At 35.1% G+C, this 23,328-nt stretch overlaps 1 protein-coding gene across 2 annotated transcripts in view; it reads right to left on the reverse strand.

Moving 5' to 3' along the window:
• Nucleotides 1-23,328, reverse strand: part of ZFR (zinc finger RNA binding protein) — an 81,942-nt gene that overhangs the window by 9,252 nt on the left and 49,362 nt on the right. The window contains exons 12-17 of one of the 2 annotated variants that reach the window (XM_012738447.3): nt 19,485-19,647; nt 18,304-18,509; nt 16,199-16,349; nt 13,983-14,124; nt 9,258-9,355; nt 8,307-8,402 (exon numbers count right to left, since the gene is read on the reverse strand). In XM_012738447.3, coding sequence (XP_012593901.2) covers nt 8,307-8,402; nt 9,258-9,355; nt 13,983-14,124; nt 16,199-16,349; nt 18,304-18,509; nt 19,485-19,647 — 856 coding nt within the window. The remainder of the gene's footprint in view (nt 1-8,306; nt 8,403-9,257; nt 9,356-13,982; nt 14,125-16,198; nt 16,350-18,303; nt 18,510-19,484; nt 19,648-23,328) is intronic. The other variant, XR_002224921.2, reaches the window with a different exon arrangement.

Consider the following 23,328-nt stretch of genomic DNA (forward strand, 5'->3'; position numbering starts at 1 on the left):
TTTAAAGGAAGAACACCATTTTTATTTTTTTTTATTATTTTTTTTTCTTTATTATTTTTATTTTTTTAATTTTGTAGTACAGAGGGATGGAATAGAACACCATTTTTAATATCCATTGCAATGGTAAAGGAAAAGACATAAAAGCAGGCATTGTTACTTTAAAATTTGTTCTAAGTAATATAAAAGCTAAATAAAAATCAAGATAATAAGGTTCATAAGAATTTCAAATTTCTTTGATGAAAATCAAGAAGTTACTTCTGTTTATGGTGATAGCACAGAGCTAAATGGCAAGATCTATTACCCCTCTGACATGATTATGATTAAGAAATATGTTAGAGGCCAGGCAAAGTGACTCACGCCTGTAATCCTAGCACTCTGGGAGGCCAAGGCAGGTGGATCGCTCAAGGTCAGGAGTTCAAAACCAGCCTGAATAAGAGTGAGACCTCGTCTCTACTAAAAAATAAAAAGAAATTAATTGGCCAACTAAAATATATAGAAAAAATTAGCCAGGCATGGTGTTACATGCCTGTAGTCCCAATTACTCGGGAGGCTGAGGCAGAATGATCGTTTGAGGCTGCTGTGAGCTAGGATGACACCACGGCACTTTAGCCCAGGCAACAAAGTGAGAACAACAACAACAAAAAAGTTAGAATGTACACACTATAGCTATCCAAGCAAAAATGTAATAGCTTGAATCAAACAAAGGAAAAGGCCAGTTAAGAGAGAACATTTCTAAGAAACTGAGTGTTTATTCTGCTTGGGCAACTCTCATGTAGCCCCTACTTAACTCTTCAAAGAGAATATTGGTGTGGGGTTGGTAGTTTACTGATCAAAACCCAAAAACTTTCACCAATAGCCTCCAATTTGGAGAACGAATGAATCACATTGTAGGCAGTATCAGGATAAGAAACTTTCTTAAAATTAAAAACCCCTTCTGACCACCTTCCATCTCACCAGAGGGAAGAAAAGCACTAGAATGTGCCATCCTAAAGACTGTGAAGATTAGGAAAGAGCAGAAGAATCATAATTACCCACATCTAATTAATTCCAATAATAAACAGACATTTGGCTAACATGTAGATAAAAGGAAAAATAAGAACTTCCAAAGGAGCAAAAGATGTGGAAAAAATAAGCTCAAAGATGGTGAGCTTTCAAACACAAGGACCCCAAACTGACTTCACATACCCAAAATGCTCTCTTGGTTCAGGAGAGGAGTTGTTCCTGAAAAATATGGTGAAATAGGTTCAGGAAACAAATAGAGCAGATTCTGCAAAGGCAAAGGCTCTAGGAGTCCATCCTGGATTTGAAACCTGAAGCTAAAGGTGTGCCAATAGACTCTCACTCATATAGAGTTCCACAGTATATTTGGTAAGGACATAGGAAAGAGCACAGAACATACCTGCTAACAAGACTATATGCAGCCAAATCTACTTTCCATAAAACAATCCTCAACTCATAACTCACAGGGGAAGAAAAAGGAGAGGTACTGAAAAAGATGGGAATAGGCTGAGTACGGTGGCTCATGCCTGTAATCCTAGCACTCTGGGAGGCTGAGGCCGGTGGATCGCTCAAGGTCAGGAGTTTGAAACCAGCCTGAGCAAGAGCAAGACCTCATCTCTACTAAAAAAAGAAAATAGAAAGAAATTAATTGGCCAACTAAAAATATATAGAAAAAATTAGCTGGGCATGGTAGCGCATGCCTGTAGTCCCAGCTACTCAGGAGGCTGAGGCAGAAGGATTGCTTGAGCCCAGGAGTTTGAGGTTGCTGTGAGCTAGGCTGATGCCATGGCACTCTAGCCCGGGCAACAGAGTGAGACTGTCTAAAAAACAAAAAAGGATGGGAATAGATTTGCATGATATCTTTGTACTTGTGCAGAGCATGGCAAGAAAAACAGAGATGAAAAATCTATTCTATATGGACTTTGGGCAATAATGACATGTCAATGTAGGTTCATCAATTTTTAACAAATATACCGCCCACTTAGTGCCAAATGTTAATGGTGGGGGAAGCCATGCATGTATGGGGGCAAGGAATACATGAGAACTCTATATGTCTGGCCCTTGAAAAACATGGGTTTGAAGTGCAGAGGTCCACTTATATGCAGATTTTCTTCTGTCTCTGTCACCCGAGACAGCAAGACTCCTTCTTGTCCTCTTCTATCTAATCAACTTGAAGATGATGATGAAGATCTTTCTGATGATTCACTTCCACTTTAATAAACAGTAAATATATTTTCCCTTCCTTATGATTTTCTTAATAACATTTTCTTTTTCTTTTTTTTTTGAGACAGTCTCGCTTTGTTGCCCAGGCTAGAGTGAGTGCCATGGCGTCAGCCTAGCTCACAGCAACCTCAAACTTCTGGGCTCAAGCAATCTTTCTGCCTCAGCCTCCCAAGTAGCTGGGACTACAAGCATGCGCCACCATGCCCGGCTAATTTTTTCTATATATATTAGTTGGCCAATTAATTTCTTTCTATTTATAGTAGAGACAGGGTCTCGCTCTTGCTCAGGCTGGTTTCGAACTCCTGGCCTCAAGCAATCCGCCCGCCTCGGCCTCCTAGAGTGCTAGGATTACAGGTGTGAGCCACCGTGCCCGTCCAACATTTTCTTTTAATTGTTTACATTAACAGTAAAGTTTGCTATCAATAGTAGGTTATTAGTAGTTGGTCTGGGGAGAGTAAAAAGTTATATGCAGGACAGTGGCCCTAACCTCCATTTTGCCCAAGAGTCAACTATATTTTTCACTTAATTTTGCACCGAACCAACAACTGCTCTAAAAATAAAGACTACTGAAAAAATTTTTTAGTGGGCACTGTGGCTCACACTTGTAATCCTAGCACTTTGGGAGGCCGAAGCAGGAGGATTGCTTGAATCCAGGAATCTAAGGCTGCAGTGGGCTATGAAAATGCCACTGCATTCTAGCCCAGGCAACAGAGCAAGACCCTGTTTCAAAAAAAAAAAAAAAAAAAAAACCCAGAAAAAAAATTTATTCTTAATTTATAGGGATAAAGATATAATATGCTAATATTTTGATCTAAGAAAACTTGATGAGTACATGAAATCAATAAAATTAAGAGTTCAAAGTTGAGATGAAAAGGAAGATTGCAGAGATAATAAAGCAAACTGAAATGCAAAATAACACTATAGAACTTATAAATGAATTAAGAATAGCAAAGAATAGGACATAGCTGAAAACCAAATTACTGCCAAAGACACAATCACAGGGAACATGAGAAAAAAGAGGACAAAGATTAAAACAATTAAAGAAACTAGATATGTAGGACAAAGGCAATCCAACAATAGGGTAATTGGCCTGAAAATAGAGGATCATATTAATTAGATATAATAGAAAATTGTTTTTCCCTCTTACTGAGAAAAAAACACAAAGCTGCGTGACAAAAAGACATAAAGATTTCAAAGAAATACTGATACTGAGAACAACAGATTCCAAAACCTAATTTGGCTAACTTACTGAAATTCAAAGATAAAGAATTCTTTAAGCAAGTGGTAGAAAAGGGGCAGAAAAATTAGGCTGGACTCAGACTGTAATAACAAATGCTAGAAGGTAATGGAACAGTATCAACAAATGGAGAGGGAATAACTGCGACCTCACAAAATATTTCTCATTAAAGTAATGACAATTGGCAAAAATTCTCAAACTGAAAGAAATTTAAAAAATAGTATTTGATGATAAAATGCAGTCAACCAAGAAATAAAAAGAAGCTCCAATAGAGACCTATATAGAACTAACATTAAATAACTACAGGGTATATGAATAACTACAGAAGGTAAATGTTACTTTTATACTTTTAAGGTTTAAAAAAGTATGTTATAAATGTCCACATTTTCTTAGTGGAATCAGTATATATTAAGTAAGATAGAAAAATCAAGAATCAGGTTTCAATATATTAAAGAAATGAAACAATTGCAGAAATATAACAAAAAGAATCCAAAGGATGGAGAAGGCTTAGAAGTGTAAGTGCTACTCTTCTCACCTTTTTTGATGAGAAATTGACACTTCTAAAACAGATGAATGAGAGTACTACGTAAAATTATAAGTGCAACCTCTGACTGTCTAAATCATCGGAAGGAAAACACATTCACACATTAAAAAAAAATAAGGAAAGGATAAAAATTATGGCAAAGGAAATACGACCAGAATCATACCACAGAAATGTTAACCAAGACAAAGCTAAGGTCTCAGTGTTAACAAATGGACAAACTTATTAACTCATGGCCTAAAATGTTAAATGAAGGGTCCTTTATGTCAAAAGGTTCAAATTCACAATGCTGACACAACTGTCATTAGTGTTTCTATCCAAAATATCACTGGAACAAAATATATAAAGCATAAACTGCAGGAAATATAAACACAAAAGAAGTAGACTTTAATTCACTCCTGACAGTCCAAGGATGATGAAGAAGACAAAAAAGCACCTAAGGAAAGTATACAGAAGATAGGCAAAAAATGACTGATGAAGCTCAACAGACTAAGAGGTATATATCTTATTGAAAGCATATCTTTTTTTAAATAACCACAGTTTATAAAAACTGAACATGTATTAGGCCACAAAGAAAAATGCAAATAGCAGACTACATTTCTTCGATCACAATACTATAAAAACTCAAAAATAATTTCAAAAACAAAAGCAACCCCCCTTTAACCATACAGAATATTAAAATTCCATCAAAACTATTCTTGGCTTAAAGAATACATAGAAAATAAAGACAAAACATTACATATGCAACCTAAAAACCTTAAATCACTTTAAAACCAACACTACATAGCTACCAAGTGAATGAACGAATCAAGCGTCAAACTTGAGAAGCTTGTAAAATAACAAAATAAACCCAAGGAAAATAGAAAATATAGAGGAAATCAGAAGTTAATAATTTATTAATGAAGAACACAGTAGAACTGATTCTCTGAGGAAAAAATACCTTAAAATAGATAAACCACTGCATAAAGAATACCAGGAGTAATTTTAAATGTGAAAATACTGACATTCTGGCATGTTTTTAAAGTAGCAAAATACTGGTGGTACTTATTGTTATATGTACATGATTTCAAAGATCAGCCAGCAGCTTTATTCACTCTTCTTGACACTCTCTCCTATCATTTCCCCTTCCAGGGCCAATGTTCGCTCAATTCCTTTTTCCTGTGTATTCTCTTTTCCACTCAGTTCTTATAGCTCTCCACTCTGAAAGGAGAGGATGCTGTCTGAAATGCATGAATGACTCTCTCAGAGAGTAGTGCTGAAACTCCAGACTGCAACAGTGGCCCAGAAGGAATGGTCTTGAGAGTCCATTCATAAAAGTATTGAAACTCAAACTTACTACAACAAAGAATGCTCTAAGGGCACGCTGGGTAGAGAAGACCAAAGCTGAAAGATGCGGGAGGTAGAATGATGACGTACAATGCTTGTATTTTCATACTTTAAACTCTGAAGTAACAATGCTTACAAATAATTACAAATATTTAAAATCTATTAGGAATTTAATGAATTCTGAACACTTAAATACTGAAACATCCATGTTGCCATTGTGCTCTCATATGGTAAATGCTTTACTGAGTAATCAATGAAACAAGAATTAAAGCAAAATATGGAATAATAAAGATAGACATTAAAAAACAAAACAAAAAACCCTAGAGAGCAAAGCTCTACTGAATGGTTTTGTTTTGTTTTTTGGAGACAGAGTCTCACTCAGTCACCCTGGGTAGAGTCCAGTGGTGTCACTGTAGCTGACTTGCAACCTCAAACTCCTGGGCTTAAGTGAATCTCCTGCCTCACCCTCCCAAGTAGCTGGGACCACAGGTGCACACCACCACACCCAGCTAATTTTTTCCTATTTTTGGTAGAGACGGGGTCTTGCTCTTGGTTCAGGCTGATCTCGAACTCCTAAGCTTAAGTAATCCACCCGCTTTGGCCTTTCAGAATGCTAGGATTACAGGCATGAGCTACTGCACCCAGCCTGAATGGGTTGATTTCAAAGGAAAATACAAATTGCAAAAATTAACCCCAGGAGAGAGACTAGTCACAATAGAAGAAATAGAGAAAATACTACTCCCTTAAAAACGACTGAGAATTGATGATGTCATATAAACTTTTATAAATTGTCAAGGAAAGTTTGTGGGTTTTTAAAATTTTTAAACAATTTTTTGTAGAGATGGTGTCTCTTTATGTTGCCCAGGCTGGTCCTGAACTCCTGGCCTCAAGCTATCCTCCTACCTTAACCTCTCAAAGTGCTGGGATTACAGGCATGAGCTGCCATGAATGTCCAGGAACAGAAAGTTCTGATGCTGCTAAAACTACTTCAGAGTTTAAAGAAAGAAGAAAAGCTTCCAAATTATTTTGAAGTTAGTGATCACTGCTTCTAAATCTTACAAAAACACAAACAAAATTACAAAAATTTATTTTACATCATTGCAAAATTCCTAAACTATCAGCAAGTAGACTCAACAGTTCATTAAAAGACTATTCTCCTATGTATATGAATCATCCCTGGAATGCAATATGGAAAAAAATCTATATAAAACTATATATACATTCATGTCAATAAATCTTGAAAAATTTTCTGATAAAGTTCAACTTCCACTACTGATTCAAAAATTACTTAGTAAACCAGGAAAACATCAATACTTCAACATGACAAGTAAATATGTCAAAAGGCTTTACTATCATGCTTAATACACTTTACACACCAGCATTTTTTTTTTTTTTTTTTAAGACAGAGACTCACTTTGTTGCCCAGGCTAGAGTGAGTGCTGTGGTATCAGCCTAGCTCACAGCAACTCCTGGGCTCACGCAATCCTGCTGCCTCAGCCTCCCAAGTAGCTGGGACTACAGGCATGCGCCACCATGCCTGGCTAATGTTTTCTATATATACTAGTTGGCCAATTAATTTCTTTCTATTTATAGTGGAGACGGGGGTCTCATTCTTGCTTAGGCCGGTTTCGAACTCCTGATCTCAAGCAATCCGCCTGCCTCTTTTTATACTCTTAATACCTCAGAGAATTTAATAGCAAAAGACTCTAAACAACGCAAATATCCATCAAATGTATACCAGCTAAATAAAATATGGCACATCCATACAAAGAGAATACTATATAGTCAATACAGAAAGTGCTATATATCTGCCTTTTCAAAGAGTTCTAAGATGCATTTTGTTAAGAAAGATACAAGTAATGTAAACAGCACAGTCACTATTGTGCTTAAAAAACAAAAACAACAAAGAAGGTAACCTTGGCTATTCAGCTCTCACTAATCCAACTCTGGAGTCAATAGGTTAAGTTTTATTTGGATTTATTTATTTATTTATTTATTTTTTGAGACAAAGTCTTAAATGTGTTGTCCAGGCCAAGAGTACAGTGGTGTCATCATAGTTCACTACAACCACAAACTCCTAGGCTCAAGCCATACTCCTGCCTCAGTCTCCCAAGCAACTAGGACTACAGGTGCCTGCCTTTATGCCTGGCTATTTTCTTTTTAATATTCTGTAGAGACAGGATCTCGCTGTGTTGCTCAGGCTAGTCTCGACCTCTTGGCCTCAAGTGATTCTCCTGCATTGGTCTATAAAAGTGCAGGATTACAGGCATGAGCCCATGTGCCTGGCCTTCAGTTTTATTTTTGAATGAATCCCTCTGTATCAGAATTCTTGCTATTTAGGAGCCAGTAAGTTTGAAACAGCAAAGGATATTAAAATAGAAACATATTATGCATATGCATACATTTTTTCCCCTGGAAGAAATCACAGCAGACCACTAAGATAATCTGACTTTAAGTGAGAAGGCTTTCACGTCTTATTTTGAATCTTTCTGCTTTATTCAATTTCCTGACTTTATGTATTATTTTTGAATAATGTACATATCTCAATTTTTAAAATTCCTAATCCCTTAAATTATTTTTTAAAAAGTCAACAGAACCCTGCATAGGAGATTAACAGTTCATTTTCAGTCTTCTTTGTATATATGTATATGTAAAAGTCAATAAATGCTGTAACATTTTTATAAAGTTAATAACACTGTGAGAAGAGAAAAAATGGAAAGAAAAATACAAAAAGAAATATCAATTACAATTCTTTTTTTTTTTTAGCCAGTGACATTTAGCAGTGGGGAATTACAATTCTTTATTTTGTAAATTTTGAGAAAATTAAATTCTAAGGATCCTCATGATTTCTCATTAGGAGAGGAAAAACCTAATTTACTAAATAAAAATAAAGCTGATAATTAAATATAAATTTACAGGATAAAACCCATAGAAATACTTCCTACATGTTTTCATACCATACAGTTACATATTACTTACCCAGCTTGGAAAATCAGACCAAGTTGGAACTCGCTGACAGAGATCTCGAAGAATACGTATGATAATCACACAGGACTGCAGACCATTAGCTCTAGCCTTGAGAGCAACACAAAAACCAATTGAATTAATCTTAGAAATATGGAAAATATCCCTTGATGAAAAAAAGTTAAAATACCACTGTTCAATGGAAGCTCAGATAAAAATAAAAATAACCACATTTAAAATTGGGTATAATGAGCTGCCATTTACAGCAATATTTTATGCCAGGGTTAGTATTTAAAAGCTGGTATTTAGGTCAAAGTAAACAGATTATACAAGAACAATATTTCTTGATCCCCTGTGAACCTTGACCTGTGTTCATTTAAAACAGTAAACTTAAAAAAAAAAATCTGCCTATATTAGAAATAAAAGAAAAAGTAAAGAGCTAAAAAGTTTGTCTAGGGACTGAAAGGTTAAGGAAATCTGTTTGGTTTCCCTTCTGTGCCTTTGCATGACTGCAAAGTCACTAAACCAAACAGCTGCTTCCTCACCTTTCACTCCCTACACTTATTAACTTAGAGAAAGAGGGGAGAAACATCTTAAAACTATACACAAAGCTTTAAACACATATTCCATTATTTAAAGCAAAGTTAATCTGCAGCCTTATGGAATATAATATATATACACAAACATGTGATGTTCCTAAACAAGTCAGCTTTAAATATAGTCACTAAAAATAAAAAATAAAAACCCAAACTACAAAACACCCCCAAACCTAAGTTTATTGTCAAATTAATAGTAACTGCAATATGCAGATCTTCACACTCAACTTTCTATGTTAACATATTTTCTGAGGTTTAATTTAAAATAGTATTGCTTGGGCAATGTTTTGCAATGTTTAAGCACAGTTAAACATGTACTCAACTACTCTCTCATAAGGCTACAAGGAAAAAGTAAAATGATGTTCCGAACCTGGAACCACTTAGCGTGGCGTAGAGCAGCCAGAGCGTCAAGGCATTTTTGCCTGTCCAAGACGTCCGGTGGGTCTTTCACCATACCCGAGGTTACATCTAAAATGGATTGAATTGGCAAAATGCAGTGAGGAATGGGTGTTTGACCAGGTGAGCAAGACACTTCCTTAAAGTAGCACCAGTGTCACATGAGCCATTTGAGAGTTTGTCAGCACTTTAATGTACCCAAGGAGTTATTTTCAACAAATTTACTTAATTCAATATGAAGAACAAAAGGAGAAGTTTAACTCTTAATTTAGTAATATAATAATTTCTCAAAATATAAATACTACCCACCAAAATGAAATCTAAAGGAAAGATTACTGGACACAGCGCGCTAGCACAAAGAAGACAAGACAAGAGGGAACACAAAAATCCACCTTAATAAATGAGAATGTACAATGAACTACTGAGTTTGTTCAGTATTCTAAATGGTCATAGGTTATTCTGGGCTAATATAACAAAGAACTGATGATAGATATGGAATGACTGATACAATAACCATAGGAAAAAAATGAAGAATCAAAAGCAGGCATTTCTAAGAGTTCAATGCTTTCTCTTCCACAAGAGAATTTTAGCTGTGAGTATGAAATGCCATTTAAAATTCAAAGTTTCCAAGAAGTATTCAAAAATTAACTGAAGAGAAACAATAGGTATAGCAGAAAAGGGCAATAAAAACTAGCATGGTTAAGCAGAATTAAGAATACAAAAGATGCAACAAGCAGAATGCTGTGATGATATATATGTAAAGTCTTTAAGTTGATTAAAACATTAAAACATAAGTGAGCTCCACAAAACTTGAGAAGAAAATATGAAACTAAACCCAGACAGGAAGTTAACTTTATTTACATTAATAAGAGTCATTCATAAAAGTCAGTCAAAGGCCTAGCTTTTATGTTCATATAAAGATATCTGTAAAATGTGTATAATAACAGCAAATTTGCTAATCAAACTAGTAACAAACAGCAATTCAATCTAATTCGCAGCTCTCAATCTAATTCACTTTTAATAGTATGTTTTCTAACTATAGAAAACGTATGTTAATCTATTGAATATATAGTACTTTGATTAAAGAGCACCAAAATCACTGGATGTTTAGGATATAATTTAATAATTCACTGAGTACATCAAATGCATGAAGGACAAAGAAGAAATATGTGATAAAAATTAAGAAAAAGTTGCAGATTATTTTAAGAGTACTATTATAGTTGTAACTCTGGGCAAGTTACTTGATTGTATATCTCATTATGATCATTCAGAAATCTTAAAAGATAACTTATGTTTGAGCAGGTAACATAAAAACTGACTGAGAATTTCATTCCCTGTCTGAACTTTCTGGTCTTAGTCTTTCTCAAGTAATCAGATGGATACAGATTTTTCAGAAGACATATTAGAAGCAAGACACAGATAATCAAGGAAAATCATGTGGCATTTTGAGAATAAACACTAAAAGAGGTATTCGATGCTAAAAAGAAATTATCAAGACAAAAATATTAGTTAATAATCTCAAAACCTGTAAGACTATTCAACCTAGAAATAACCTGAATGTAATAAATAAACTGAGATAAGGAAACTGTTCTGAGATAAGGAAAAGGAACCCAGAAAAGCACAGCTAACTAAGAAGTTTAAAAAAAAAATGAAGGAAAAAAAAGAGAACACATCCATCAAAAAAAAAAAAACCACTCCCCAAAGCAGGGTTATAGAACACGCTAAAGGACCACTTTCCATGTGCCTTATTTATTAACGCTTATGTTATCTGCTAATGCTAGAATGCAAATAGGTGACAATGTGCAATCTCTTTCTAAAAATATTTCTAAATTTCTAATGTTAATTCATAATTTTATCATTTCCCTCTATATGTGAGAAAATTTTTCTTTTTTGCAAACAAGCATTCATAACTTTGGAAATTTTAATCAATGGTGCAAATTCAAAGATGCCAAGACACCTATTGCAATTTAAAAACAAATTAGAGTTATAAATAGGACGTTTCTTTTAAATTTTGAGTGTGGATTTTTGCACCCATTTTCTGTTTCAAGTAGATTAACCCCTTAGATATATTCTGCTAAAATCATACTTGTTGCCTAACACCCAGCTAACAAAACAAAGCAAAAATCAGTTAATTTATAAAAACAAAATGCAAATTCTTATCCTACATGAATGTATTTCATAAATTTTAAGGGGTTAATCACCAATTAGAAGACATGCTGTGTCCACACTATTTTATGATTAAAAGTTAATGGGAATATATTAATTTAAATTAACATGGTCATGTAAAATATATAATCCACTCAACCATTTAAAAACTAGTGTGAACACTGCTCAATTCTAGAAGAGACAAAGACAAAACAAACAAAACAGCCACACAAAGAACAATAAATGCCAGGCTCTGCACCCAAAATCTCTCCTTAATCAAATGGCAGATGTGACACTAAGCTTTTGAAAACCTTGGTCAAAAATCCTTCCGATGTCTTGGCAGCAACCCCTGACAGGAATCAATCCCCTCTGCTAGAAGGCTTTGGACCGGGCCTGATAAGCTACAGGTGGAAAAAAACACATTATGATACTTGACTTGCTGCAGAAAACTCTGTAGCAAGGGTTAGAACATTTTGAACATTTCGAGCTTAAAGTCAATTAAATGTTTACTTAATAGTTTAACTGTCAAACACAGTACCATAAAATAGATCTGTCATGTGTTTAACAGTTATTTGGACAATTTAATCATTTCCTTTTAAAAATAATTTTTGGTTATTTAACAGGATCATTATGCATTAAAGAGGCTACCAAACTATGCACAAGTAGAAAGTCTTATGACTTACAATTGTTCTTCCGGCAAAGCCTTCCTTAACCCCTGTACTAACTCCCCAAAGCAAGCTATAGGCTTTAAATGATTTTAAGACACAGAGCATTGGGAGCTGCAGTGAGAGAGAATACATACCGTTATTCTGCAGCAAGAAAGAAGCAATCTTCATAATGCAGCTAAAGACATGGTTTACTGCAGTTATCTGCAGCAAGGAACACTCTATCAATGTTTCTACACTTTTGCACATCCAACTTTTCAGCTCAGTGTCTTGAAGCAAAATCTTTCAATTTTGGACTGACCATTTCCCTCGCCATAGTATTTATGAAATTCAGAATGATAATTTTAACTCAAGTCTGGGTCAGACAAAAATATAATTTTGTTTCCTTTAGAAGGGAAAGGTTACCAAAAAATTTACTGCAAATATGATACTATTAACTTTAGACTTTTGCAACATAAAATTGCTTGATACCACACAAATTAAATTAAGCCTAAATATAATTGAACAAAATGTATTCTGCAATAAAGTTAAATGGTTAAACAACTATAATTTCACACTAAATGTAGCAATATTTATTTATAATATATATTAGAAGATTTTTTTCAAATCCTGAGTCACATGCTATATATATGACCTGACCAGATTGACTCAGGAACTTTCTTCAGCAACACCCATGGCCAGACCTTGAGTGGAAACTCGTGTTCACATAAAAGCCTTTTTACATAAAACTTGTTTATTTTTAAGATGCAAAGCTTAAGATATAGCACATGAATCCTAATATGGCATATGTACAAAGTATGCAAAATTAGACTTATCTCCCAATGACATTTTTTGTAAAATGTTCTTTTCCTGGGTTGTGAAAAGCCCAGTGCCTTAAAAAAAATTGCTTTGCTGTAAGGAAACAAATTTAAAGAGACAGTAATTGAGAGCTTATGGATGCTATTTTATACAAATGAATTTTAATATTCAATATATAGTACTCTCTTCTCCTCAACCTGTATCTCAAAGAAATACTAGTGTACCCTATAACTCCATACTCAACACATTAAGATGTTTAAAAACAACATGAAAGGAAACAAAGTAAATTTTATCTGACCCATAAAACAACAGAACCAACATACTGCAGACACTGATCATGCTTTTTGGCTTAAAAGCTTTTGATGCTTTGAAAATGTTACAGAACAGTCCCTAAAGCAACATTGCTGGCACCAGCAAAATTTCATATTCTACAACTGTATTACGTTAAAAAACCCTGAATTGTACTGTAACTCACTAGCCACATCTACACTATTTTTCAATATCTCTAGTATAAGGGTCAAATGCCCAAATCTGCGTGCATTAGAATGCTCTGCATTTATGAAAGCACATCAAATCAAAGAGCAACCTCAGAGAACTAGAAATATTTACCTCAGGATAAGCCAATCCATGATTACATATATAAAAATGCCTCTTAGAAACATAGGTGCTATGACTATTTAGCCAATTTTACGCTTGTCTTTTCTGTAAGACAAGGCAAGAGCAAGCTTCTTAATAGAAGTTAAAGTTGTGGCACCTAATTACTAGCAACATTTTAAAATTTTTTCATGCATCAACTATGTCAGTAAAATAATTTTGAAGTTTTTTTTTTCCAGAAATCTGAGGTTAGCAAGAAAAAAAAAATCAAGAAAATCAATCATACTACAAGTGTTTTATATAAAAATACATCACTAAAAAGAGCATTTACTTTGTGGGAAACCATCTTAAGCAAAACTGGTTGCTAAATAAGTCAAATCTATCAAATTAACATGTAATGCCAGCATGTTGCCTTCTAGGGCATAATGCCATCTTAAAGAGTAGGTAAATGAAAAAAATAGTTAATAGAAAAGTAGAATGTTTAATGGCTTTCCAACCTCCTTCCCTCATGTTCTCTTCTCGAATAATTGGAGACGTCAGGGTAATAGTGACTTGCATTTTGGGTTCCACACACGAATTCAAAATTATTGCCGCTTCAGATACGGCACATTTTATGTCATACTTCTCAGGGCTTATAACCTGTGTAATGAAGATTATAAGAAATTAATTGGATCTGTTGCATTAACAGACAAAAGTAGTTTCATTATGGCTCTTTCTTAGATGATGAATTTCTGGATAAAAGAAACAGTGACATATTTATCACATTTGCAGAACATGAATGAAACCAAAATTGACACCTGAACCTAATTCAAATTAATCATTCCCATTGTATACTCTTGGTGAAATCAACGGATCTACATTTCATCAGGGAGCAGAAAGTCCCAGTCAACATCCAGAAAAACCATGATTCACTGCAATTTCGTAGAAATGTAGTAAGTCCCTGTTTATATAAATAAAGACACCACAGAATTACACAGAGTGCTCATAGTACAGCTTCTAGGTTCAAATCCTAGCTCTACTACTTTACTAGTGAGATGAAGATGGGCAAATTACCTGACTATACTGCACCTGTTTCTGTAAAACACAGACAATAACTGTACCTAATCTATAGGGTCACTGGGGGATTAAATGAATCAACTATATAAAGCAATTAAATACAGTATCATGTAAATGTTAACTATGAATTAATTTTATTTCACTTGCTTATCAACTTATACAAGTGGATTTGGAAAGAGTATTCTGCTTTTAGGTTAACTGTTAATTATTTAGTGAGGATCTATTTCCTGCTTTATAGTTTTACTAAGCACCACAATTAGAATCAAGATGTTTCTTCCAAATTTCACAATTCTTCCAAGGTCCCGAAACCTTTCTTTCCCCCCTTCATTGCCCTAGCAGCCTTAGTAGAGGGTAAGAAACAGACACACAATGCCAATTCTGCTAGCTCCTAATAATTAAAAAGATTCACCCACTATAAGAAACTTCATGTCTGGAACAATGGTAATATAAAATAAGCAACAGTAAGTGTCAGAGTTGTCACAGCTTAAATTAAATAGCATGTTTCACTGTCCCTTTTGTTATCAGTTGCTCTCCTGTGGGCAGGTACTATTCTGCCTCGCTACTGTAGAATATACATTACCAATGAAATCTCAAGCCTTGAATTTAGAATGCCTAATTACACTGTAAGGTTTTGAAATAAGTTTTATACCTTAAATCAGTCAAGGAATCATTATCTTAAATCTCACTTTGACAAGCTAACGTGAATCTTTTAAATCTTGAATTTTCTAAAATTCAAGATTTAAAAAAAAAAAGTTGGCCAGGCCAGGTGGCTCACGCCTGTAATCCTAGCACTCTGGGAGGCCAAGGCGGGTGGATTGCTCGAGGACAGGAGTTCGAAACCAGCCTGAGCAAGAGGGAGACCCCGTCTCTACTATAAATAGAAAGAAATTAATTGGCCAACTAATATATATAGAAAAAATTAGCCGGGCATGGTGGCGCATGCCTGTAGTCCCAGCTACTCGGGAGGCTGAGGAAGGAGGATTGCTTGAGCCCAGGAGTTTGAGGTTGTTGTGAGCTAGGCTGACGCCATGGCACTCACTCTAGCCTGGGCAAAAAAACGAGACTCTGTCTCAAAAAAAAAGTTTATTTTTGTAGGACCCAAAGGGAATGTTCTATTAAAATTGTGCACTGCCATGATCTGCAGGACACAAACAAGAGAAGTATTGTCTACCATTATAAACATGTGGAAAACTAAAAATAGTCACAATAAAGCTGGAGAAATTAAAATTAGGAAGGCTATTTTAGTTGCTATATTTTATTAAAAACATGTATTCAACTAAATAGCAAAGAGGTTCATGAATTTAAAACATTTAAGCTTGCTATATATGGAATTTGTTTTTTAAAAAAATCACTTCTTCCTGAACATCTGCTTTATGATTCAAGTCTTGGAAAAAGAACAAGAAAAGAAGGGCATATGCTGTAATTTTAAATTTTTAAATAAATTAGCAAGATGGCTTCATGCCAAATTCAAGTACTATAAAACCTAAAAAGACAGAAAATAGTTTCACCAGTTTGCACAATGAAGCAAAAAACTCAATATGGAAAGTCAAGCCAAAATTTTAAAAGCTGGCTTAGGTTTAAACTGAAGCACAGTTAGTCCTGCCAAAAACTTTTGAACCAGACAAGGGGTAAAAATTAACATTTCTATAATACTTACAGCAAGCTGTTTGGGTAGGTTTTCTGCAATACGGCTTAATAATGTCTTTGATGGTTTCTCCGAGCACAGCAAAACAAGGTTGACATTTCTATCTCCTCGGAGAAGTAATCCTTTTGCCAATACTCCCACTCGCAAAACTCCTTTCAAAGCTCTGCAGTGAAATAAAATTATATTACAATATAACATCTCTCTTCTCCACAAGAACCACATTCTCTCAACACAAAATAGTAAATGAAATAACTTTAATAACCATTAAAATTTTCATCAACCACAAGAGAAAAAGATTATCCAGTATTTTTTTGAAATATACTTCATCTAGATAAGCAATATGATTAAAAAAGATAAATCAAAAGCCAAGTTCTCACAGGGACAAATGCAAAGGTCATTTAATACTTCTGTTTCTTTTCTTTTTTTTTTTTTTTTTTTTTTGACACAGAGTCTCGCTTTGTTGCCCAGGCTAGAGTGAGTGCCGTGGCGTCAGCCTAGCTCACAGCAACCTCAAACTCCTGGGCTCAAGTGATCCTTCTGCCTCAGCCTCCCGGGTAGCTGGGACTACAGGCATGCACCACCATGCCCGGCTAATTTTTTTTTTTTTTATATATGTATCAGTTGGCCAATTAATTTCTTTCTATTTATAGTAGAGACGGGGTCTCGCTCTTGCTCAGGCTGGTTTTGAACTCCTGACCTTGAGCAATCCACCCGCCTCGGCCTCCCAAGAGCTAGGATTACAGGCGTGAGCCACAGCGCCCGGCCTTTTCTTTTTTTTTTGAGACAGAGTCTCGCTTTGTTGCCCAGGCTAGAGTGAGTGCCGTGGCGTCAGCCTAGCTCACAGCAACCTCAAACTCCTGGGCTCAAGCGATCCTCCTGCCTCAGCCTCCCAAGTAGCTGGGACTACAGGCATGCGCCACCATGCCTGGCTAATTTTTTCTATATATGTATTAGTTGGCCAAGTAATTTCTTTCTCTTTATAGTAGAGACAGGGTCTCGCTGTTGCTCAGGCTGGTTCTGACCTTGAGCAACCCGCCCGTCTCGGCCTCCCCGAGTGCTATGATTACAGGCGTGAGCCACCGCACCCGGCCTAACACTTCTGTTTCTTATTTCATGAGTTAGAATAGTAAGAATCATGTTTAATACAAAAATATTTCCAAGCTGGGTGCAGTGCTCATGCCAGTAATATCAGCCATTCAGGAGGCTGAGGAGGGAGGATGGCTTGAGCAGAAGAGCCAGAGGCTGCACTGAACTGTGACTGTGCTACTACACTCCAGCCTAGGTAGCAAAGTGAGACCTGTCCCTTAAAAAAAAATTACAAATGGTAAAAGGAAAATGAAAAGTTACTGCTGTAATCCTAGCACTCTGGGAGGCTGAGGCGAGTGGAATGCTTAAGGTCAGAAGTTCAAAACCAGTCTGAGCAAGAGCGAGATCCCATCTCTACTATAAATTGAAAGAAATTAACTGGTCAACTATTATATATAGAAAAAATTAGCCAGGCATGGTGGTGCATGCCTGTAGTCCCAGCTACTCAGGAGGCTGAGCCAGCAGGATTGCTTGAGCCCAGGAGTCTGAGGTTGCTGTGAGCTAGGCTGACGCCATGGCACTCACTCTAGCCTGGGCAACAAAGCGAAACTCTGTCTCAAAAAAACAAAAAAAAAAAAAAAAAAAAAAGGTTACTGCTCACAATGCAAACTTGTTATGAAGATGTTACTACAGTTTGGACTTATGCATGCTTTATGGTCAGCGCTTTAAGGAAATCGTTATTATTAATTAAGACAATGTGGGACAGATGTAACAAACAACTAAGGATAGAAAAATAGCAGCTGAATGCAACTAGAAAACTTAGGGCTGCTCTGAAACAGACTCAAAATCATTTTATATAAATTTACATAAAATGAGTAAAATCATAAGGTTAGAGACTGTTTGTCAGTAGAACTTCATATTTCTCATTTTAGCAAAAAGCACCTGAATATACTAAATATCTAACAAAGGCACATAAGTAAGATACATAGACTCACACCAGAGTTATCACTCTGTAATCTTTATTTCAAATGTAAGAAGTCCATGTAAGGGAAAACCACAAATACACAAGGTATTTAAGTTTGAAAACACACCTGTCTTTACCTCCCTCTTTCTTATCATCTCCGTCTTTGCTCTTACTCTTCTCATGTTCAGACAAACTGTCTGAAACAAGTTTTAAAGCACGTTCAGTGATAGAAACAATTTTCTGAACTGCCTGTAACTCTTCTTCAGTTGGATAAATGGTTGCATGTTTTGTCATTACATAACGGTCATCAGATGAGTCAGGACGACGTAAAGGCTAGAGACAAAAACATTGTTACTGCATTTAAAAAAAAAAGTTTCCTGAGCATAACTAAACTATTATTTTCCAACTATACATGTATTTGTCATCTTTTCAATAAAAGTAAATTATGCAAAATACCCACTTAAAACCATCTTCTCCTTTTTTCCATTTCAGTAAAAATGAAAATGTAAATTATGGAAAGTTATACCATAAAGACTATATATAATATAATGTAAGGCTATGAAAATGGTTTTTATTAAACTTAAAAAACCAGTGATTCTGAAACTTTCTTTGCTTTCAATAATTCAAGTTTTGTAACTGCAAGGCTCTGTGCAAAGACACATAAGAGAATAGGTTAAAGAAAATGAGTTTGCTATTTTCTTGTAACTGCTCCCTAGAAAATACAAAGCTTATTTTTCGTAGTCTGAACTTATATGAAATGTCCCTTTCACCCAGCTTCTGCAGAACACAAATTCTCAAGATGCATATCTTTCTTTCCTATAGTCTTCATACAGAGCACATCAACTTTCATGCTTATCTTGAACTATTTCTCTACCCTTTATTATCTTTCATTTGATTTAGAAGAAAAAGTAGGTTTTAGAGGGTCTAAATTTTAAGGAAAAAAGATTCTTGGTAATGGGAAGGTAAAAATAAATTTGAAGACAAAGCAGTTGCCTTCAATATCAGTTGTTCCTATAAAGAAAAACAAAGGCAAGTCTCTTATATGAAAGAAGAGTTGGCAAAAGAAGCTCTGCTTCCATTCAGCATATACTGAAAATAAGAAAGATTCATAGAAACTCTATGAAGTTCTTATATATAAGACACTGGAGTTGAAAACCTATAATAAATGGAGGGAAAATTCTAAATCAGATGAAAAACTTAAATGCAGATTACAAGATTAAGCCTAAAATTAGCCCTTCAAACAGTTTTCTGCTAATGTCAAATCAGTCTTAAATTTTCACCCTTTATAGCAATAACAAGGACACCCACTGCAGGTCCCTGTGGCTGAGGAGGCATGCCTGGTCGGACTCCCAGAAGGCCTAATGGGCCTGGAGGACCATGAGGATAGCCTCCATCGGGCATTCGGCGGCGATCATCCCAATGATGTTGTTCCTCTTCCATTCTCCTCCAGTACATGTCTTCTTCATAACGTCTAAACATAAAAGAATGATATTACAAACTTATGAGGAAAAACACAAACCAAGAATTTACTTCAATAATGACGTAAAAAGTAATTTTAAAAAAACCCTACCTGAATAAGCCTACCTAAATTTTTTTTTCTTCCCAACTGTACCTGATTTTTCTTATTTGCTTTCATTAAGAAGTAAATGGAAATGAAAAGAGAACAGAGAGAACAAAGAGAAAGCAGAAGAAAATTTCACAGTCTGAGGACAAAGTAGAAAGAACACACACCAGAAACCTCAAGAGTTCCTTCCAACCTTTCCCACTCTAAGGTAGGGATTGTAAATCCAAATGCCACCTAAAGGCACCAGTCTAATATACATGAGTGAAAGATGCAAAGTGAACATAGGACATCTAGGACTTCTTCATGTCCTGAAAGAAATGTGCTCTTATTTTTTTCCTCAGCGAGAACCTCTTGAATTATACCTTCAATTTCCCCATTTGGGGGGGGCGGTTTGAGACAGAGTCTCACTGTGTTGCCCAGGCGTGAGTGCCGTGGCGTCAGCCTAGCTCACAGCAATCCTGCTGCCTCAGCCTCCTGAGTAGCTGGGACTACAGGCATGCGCCACCATGCCCGGCTAACTTTTTCTATATATATTAGTTGGCCAATTAATTTCTTTTTATTTATAGTAGAGACGGGATCTCACTCTTGCTTAGGCTGGTTTCGAACTCCCAACCTTGAGCAATCTGCCCGCCTCGGGAGTGCTAGCATTACAGGCATGAGCCACCTCGCCTGGCCAAATTTCCCCATTTTTGATACAGGCTGAAACTAAAGATATTTCCCTTCTAGGAAGAGAAACAATGGTACAAGACAGTGATAAATGGCAACCCACAGTCTCATTGTTGGGGACATATTAAGGGTGACTGGGACTATGATAAAGTAAAAGTACATGTCCTGGCTAGACACAACAGCTGTCAGTTGGTTCCTTTTAACTGTTGCCCTAAGGGAATAATAGTCCTTTATCTGGAGTTTTGTTTTTCATAGTTTCAGTTACCCACAGTCAACCATGGTACGTAAATATTAAATGGAAAATTCCAGAAATAAACAATTCATAAGTTTTAAACTATGCGCTCTTTTGAGTAGTGTGACAAAAATCTCTTGCAGTCCAGCTTCATACCACCTGGGACTCAATTCATCCTTTTGTCCAACATATTCAAATGCTGTTTAGCTCTACCTGTCCATTAGTTAGTTTGTAGCCATCTTTGTTAACAGATCAAAAACCAGCATACACAGGCTTCAGTACTACCCTCAATTCCAGGCATCCACTGGGGGGTTTTGGAACATATCTAACTTGTATAAGAGTAGGCTACTGTACATGCTGTCTTGCTAAGGTGTCATCAGGACTTTTATGAAACCTCACGGTTGATGGTTCAGATTACAAAATACTATGTATACCAAATATAACACCCGGGAGCTGAACCTGAAATGTGGGCAGCTAGTAGGTAGCCTCTGCTTTACTGGTCAATATTTTCAGAATCTATTCTAATTTCTTTTTCATGCCTTCACCTTTCAGTTCTATCCTCATTCTCAGCTTCAAACTGGGATACCAAAAACTTTCAAGGGACACTCTGTGTCTAAAGGAAATTTTGGTAGCAGTAAGGTTTTATTACAGAAATCCATTTAAAACAAAATAAGAAAAAACTGTTTCCTGACTACCAAAGCATAAGCTACCAATTTTTTTTTTTTTTTTTAGATCATCCAACTGAGGAATGCATATTTCCATGTTATTGAGGTTTTGAGAAAAAATAAAATATAGCTTAAAGGTTCTGGAAAATCATGTTCATTCCAGTTTCAGATAGTTTACTGTTATTGCTAAAGATATTTCACTTAAATGAAGGTAGGGACTTTTATCCATTGTTTACCACGTCATGCTCCATACCCTAATATAGTTCCTGGCACATGATAGGTGCTTAATAAATATTTGATATATCAGTGAAAGATGAAATAACTGTATAATCTAGGTTTAGAGAAGAATTTCCAATGTATCACAAAGGCAGAAACATCATAAAGGACAAAACTGATACATATAATACATATGTAAAAACTGATACATAACATAATAGCAAAAACTATTTGAAGGTAACAAAGAACGAAAGGTTAATAACTATTAATACAACATAAGAACTGTCTGTACCAATCAACAGGAAAGTAAAAACTGAAAGAATAAGCAGTTTACCACAGAAAAAATATAAATAGCCAACCATGAAAACAATTCAGACGAAAACAAAAATGGCTATCACATTTAATGCCACATTAGTAGAAATTTTATTAAGTTATAGCAAGGTTTCTCAAAGTGTGGCCCAAGAACCCCTGAGACCTCCTAAGAAGATCCATGAGGTCAAAATTATTTTCACAATACTAAGAAATTTATTTGCCTTTTCCATTCTCATTGTAAGTGTACAGTGAATTATCCAGAGACAAAATGTGGTATCATAACACATGAATGCAAAAGCAAATATGAGACTCTTGCTGCTTTCTCTTAAGCCAGATATTAAAGAGATATGCAAAAATGCAAAGCAGCATAACTTCTCCACTTTTCCTGTTATTCTAGGAAAGAAATATGGTTATAGTTTTCTACCACATTATATTAAATATATTTAATCTGATAATATAAATAAGTATACATTTAACTATATCTCAAAAAACTGAAAAATGTCATTCTAAAATGAATTAAAATTACTTAAATTTCTATTTTAATTTATAATATAATAAATCTTGACAAATATAACCCACATGAATAAAAGCTCTTTGGAGTTCTTAATAATAATTGAGTACAGAGGATCCTGAGACCAAAAAGTTTGAGAACCACTGGGTTATACTATCTAGTACAGGCAGAAACGTGAGTATCCTTCCATCAAACATTTCCATTTCTAGGACTTTATCATTAGCAACTAATCAATGTATATGCAATAATACAGCCTCAAGGAAGGTCAATGTATTAGTAATTCTAATAGTGAAATACTAGAAACAACCTAAATGTTTAACAGTAAGGGATTAGTTACAAAGAAAATTTCCCATCTGCACAAAAGAATACTATATTGCCATGAAAAGATAAAATAATCCTAATTATTTTTTTTAAACTTGAAGATATATAAATGAAAAAATAGGTTATATGTGTACAGTATGTTTCTGCTCCTATATGTAAAAATTATAAAAGTATAATTTTTTAAAAAATATAAAAATGTAAATAAAAAATTTTAAAACTATTGTTTTTAAAATTATATTTTAAGGATGGTTCTCTTCCTCAAGGAGAACTTGCCTCTACTCTATCTGTGGAGATTTTTTTTTTAAGTTTCATTTTAAAACTGAGAGGAAGGGCATGTCTCTAACCCTTGCTAGGGAGAGGCAAAGATATAAAATGTAACCAAAATGTTTGTATTCTCAGAATTTCCTCAAATATAAATAAATAAAAGAAAATATGGTATATATATACCATGGAGAACTACTCAGCCACAAAAAAATGGTGAACTAGTACCTCTTGTATTAACCTGTATGGAAGTGGAAACCATTCTTCTTAGTGGATTATCACAAGAATGGAAAAACAAATACCACATTTTTTCACCATTAAATTGGAACTAATCAATGAACACATACGGAAATTTCATCAGGAATCCAGCAGGTGGGAGGGGGGAGGTGGGGATGAGTAAATTC

This window comes from Microcebus murinus, chromosome 11, assembly GCF_040939455.1.
Source record: "Microcebus murinus isolate Inina chromosome 11, M.murinus_Inina_mat1.0, whole genome shotgun sequence".
Classification (NCBI taxonomy): Eukaryota; Metazoa; Chordata; class Mammalia; order Primates; family Cheirogaleidae; genus Microcebus; species Microcebus murinus.